We start from the raw sequence: 3613 nt of genomic DNA on the forward strand, positions 1-3613 counted from the left end.
TCTAAATAGTCCTTGAACTTAGATAAATTTAAATGTAAGGCTTTTAGTTTGATACTTTTCATAAAGTACCCTTATTATAAAATAGCTCATTTGAAACAGTCTAAAAATAGCTAAAAGTTCACACGGGTCGATAGAGTAATTAATTTATCACATTTTAAAGGATTTTTTTAGTTTTGAAAACGTTATTCTTTTGCGGTTTAACGCATTACGACGATATCATCTAATGTAAATTATTTTTATGATTTTAATCGATATAAAATACGTGTAGATATCATCTTGGGCAAATTTGTTGGATTGCTATAATCAAACAAAATCGATACTACCTGAAACACCGCCGCGTAGCGCGGGTGTTTTTTTCTAGTTATAATTATGTCGACAGAAATTATTAAAAATCAGGATACTCTTTTTTTGAAAATAAAAAAAAAATCATGATACTTGATATGCATATTTGTATAGTTTTGGCACGTGCACGTGAAAGTACAAATAACGTGAGAAGATGGTGGCGGCGTTAATGGGTTAGTAGCAACCAAAAAATGTTGTGTAAAACGTGTTTTTTTATATTTTCTTTTAGTTGTTTTCCACACACCGCCACTTTCTATATTCTGCGTGCGTTTCGTGTTTTTTACTTATAATATAAATATCGTCTCATCCTTTGCATATATATTATATCCTCTTGTTATCACAACCATAACTCTCTCTCTCTATATAGTTATGAAGAGAAACTGCCGTTTGGAACTCCGACTTGTGCCGCCGGCGCCGCAGTGCCCATTCATATTTTCCGACCACCGTCAACAAGATCCCAGGTACGATGATGTTTGCCAACATCTGTCATGATCAGTGACGGATCTAGAAAATTCTTAACGTTTAAAAGAAAAGGGGTAACGAAATTGAAAAAACATCAAATTTTTTCAAAATTTACACACGGGGCTACCCCTGTTTACAAGCTATAATGAAATGTTATGTTGCAAGGTAAATGTCAAAAACACTAATTTGTATATGTTTTGTTTGGTTTGAGCTTTTAGTGACGAAATAAGTACGGTGGATGGAGATTTAAAGGAGAAGGAAAACCAGCAGCTAACTATAATTTATGACGGGAAGGTTAGCATTTGTGACGTTACAGAGCGTCAGGTAACTCTCATAGAATTCATGTATTTAAAGAAACATAATATATAGTACAACATATTTTTTAATTTTAATTAATACATTGGAATGTTAGGGTTGGTGTAGAGGTGGTAATATATAATAAAGTTTAAAAGTAAATAGAAAATTTATACAGTTTAAATAGGTCAGTTCTTCGTGTAATTTTTACATATAATTTATGGATTTACTGAAAAATGTTTTTTTTTTAAATCTATTAAATAGCTTTTATGAAATTGTGATAAACTATAAATTTGTATAGTTATGAAGTTAGTGATGTTTCTTTCTAAGTTTAGCTAAAATACTGGTATATATTGTAAATTTTAATATTATAAAAGACCTTTAAGCAGGGCGGCCTATTGCGCTTTCCACTCTAAGTATGGTCAAGGGTCGTCAATTTTTAATAAGTTATAATATATAGTATGTGTATATGACCCAAATTAACAAAAATTAATTGCAAAACACAACCAAATTTCTATTAGGAAAAAAAGGCCCAATTTAGAAGGCCAACTTTATGAGTTAACAACTCCAGCTGCTAATATGCATAACTTCATCTAGTGGTGCACAAAAAATCCGAACCTGGACCCGAAAATAAAACCCGAAACCGGGTATTATAAAACCCGGGTTTTTTATACCCGAACCCGACCCTACCCATAGGGTAGGGGTTGGGTATGCATTTCTATTATAAAACCCGAACCCGGAACCGGGTTTTTTCAATACCCGGTCCGGGTTTCCCAATACCCTGTTCAAGTTTTTTCGTTTTTTTTTGTGTTTTTTCGAGTTTTGTACCTTGGTAACGGCTATATAGCCGTTAGAAAGTGTATTATGATCATTTGTTTGGTTTACATTGTATCTCTATACCCTATAAAGGGGGTCTTTGATGACGAACAATGAACGAAGACGATCAAGTTATTCGAAGCTATCTATGTTCATCATCTTATTCGATCCGGTTCAATGATTATTTAGGTGTCATGTATTTCTATGTTTTATGAAATAAAAAGGTTTTGCATTTTATATTTCTATGATTTATCCAAAAGAAATGAATACCCGATGCATACCGAACCAAACCCGATCCATACCCGATCCTACCCGAACCCGAAAGTAGGGTATTATAATACCCGGGTATTAGAAAACCCGACCCGAACCCTACCCGAACCCGGGTATATAGGGTATACATTTTTTATATAAAACCCGGACTCGGACCCGACCCGGGTATTGTTAATACCCGATTTTGTAGAACCTGATCGTATCCGAACCCGGTTCCATACCCGGAACCGGGTATTCAGAAAACCCAATTTGTGCACCACTAACTTCATCCATCGACAATTGGTTATTTAGCCTAAAACCCCTCAATTAGAGCCGCTATCGTTCCCAATTCCCATCGTGTTTGGTGCTAATCTAGGTTTGTATTCTTAGACGAAGGTTTTGTTTTTGTGAAATTATACAAATTCAAATTTAAAGGGCTTTCTTTCTATATTTCGCTTAGGGTCTCCAAAAACGTTGGGACAGCGTTGTTCATCCACACGAAAGTAGTGGGGGTTCAAGTCTTACAAAATGATCAATAGATGGATATTAAGAATAAATTTTAAGGAGTGTATGTGTTCGCCGTTAAAAAGGACGTTTTAAGTTAAACATGATTAGACTATGTTTCTCAATACAATCGTGTATATTATTTTACCTGAGACATAAAAGCAAAATCAATAAGTAATATGTGGATTCTATTACAGGCAAGGGCAATAATAAAGATAGCAAGTGAAGAGATGGATGGTAAATGGATAAAATCACCAGGTTCACCATTAATGTCCCCTAGCCAAGGTGGTCTTTCAATGAAGAGATCTTTACAACTGTTTCTTCAAAAGAGAAAGCATAGAATTCAATCAACATCTCCTTACAAAACTCAATGACCTTGTACGTGCAATTTCCGATAAATAATCCCCTTGCCCATGTGTCGCTCGTGAGTCATGTGACATATCATGTATTAGTATGTAATAAAATGTTTCTAGATTTAGAAAAATTGAAGAAGATGAAGAGAAATGATGTAAGAATGAGGGCATGAATGATCAAGACACATAGTAAATAGTAAATAGACCGCAACTAAATTTTCTTTTTATCGACTAACTTACACACTCTCTAATCCAGAGTCGTTCTAGAGAATTCTCAAAAATCCCAAGGTTCGAGCGAGTAGAAAATTCAGACCCCTACAATATAAATTGTTCGAAAAAATATATAAGACGGGGAATCACCCACCGGTTGCGACAAACCGGTTTAAACTAAAATTTATATGGAAACCTACATAAAAAAAACACGTCACATGTGTGTTTGCACATCGAAACATAGAAAGGAAACACGCTGTAAGGGTTTTTATTCAAAAATTACAGGAAAGTTACGTCTTAATTTAAAAAAAAAATCCTAATTTAAGATCATGTAAAACTACCGTAACCTATCTATTTTTTTTAAATAAAAAACATATAGTTGA

General features: G+C 34.0%; 1 protein-coding gene across 1 annotated transcript; it reads left to right on the forward strand.

Moving 5' to 3' along the window:
- Window positions 1-646: 646 nt before the first annotated feature.
- Window positions 647-3255, forward strand: LOC110937037 (protein TIFY 5A). Its single transcript, XM_022179448.2, has 3 exons — window positions 647-803; window positions 1023-1128; window positions 2865-3255. The coding sequence occupies exons 1-3, from the start codon at window positions 712-714 to the stop codon at window positions 3039-3041; spliced, it is 375 nt and encodes a 124-aa protein (XP_022035140.1). The 5' UTR covers window positions 647-711; the 3' UTR covers window positions 3042-3255.
- The last annotated feature ends 358 nt before the right edge of the window (window positions 3256-3613 follow it).

Source organism: Helianthus annuus, chromosome 4 (assembly GCF_002127325.2).
Source record: "Helianthus annuus cultivar XRQ/B chromosome 4, HanXRQr2.0-SUNRISE, whole genome shotgun sequence".
NCBI lineage: Eukaryota > Viridiplantae > Streptophyta > Magnoliopsida > Asterales > Asteraceae > Helianthus > Helianthus annuus.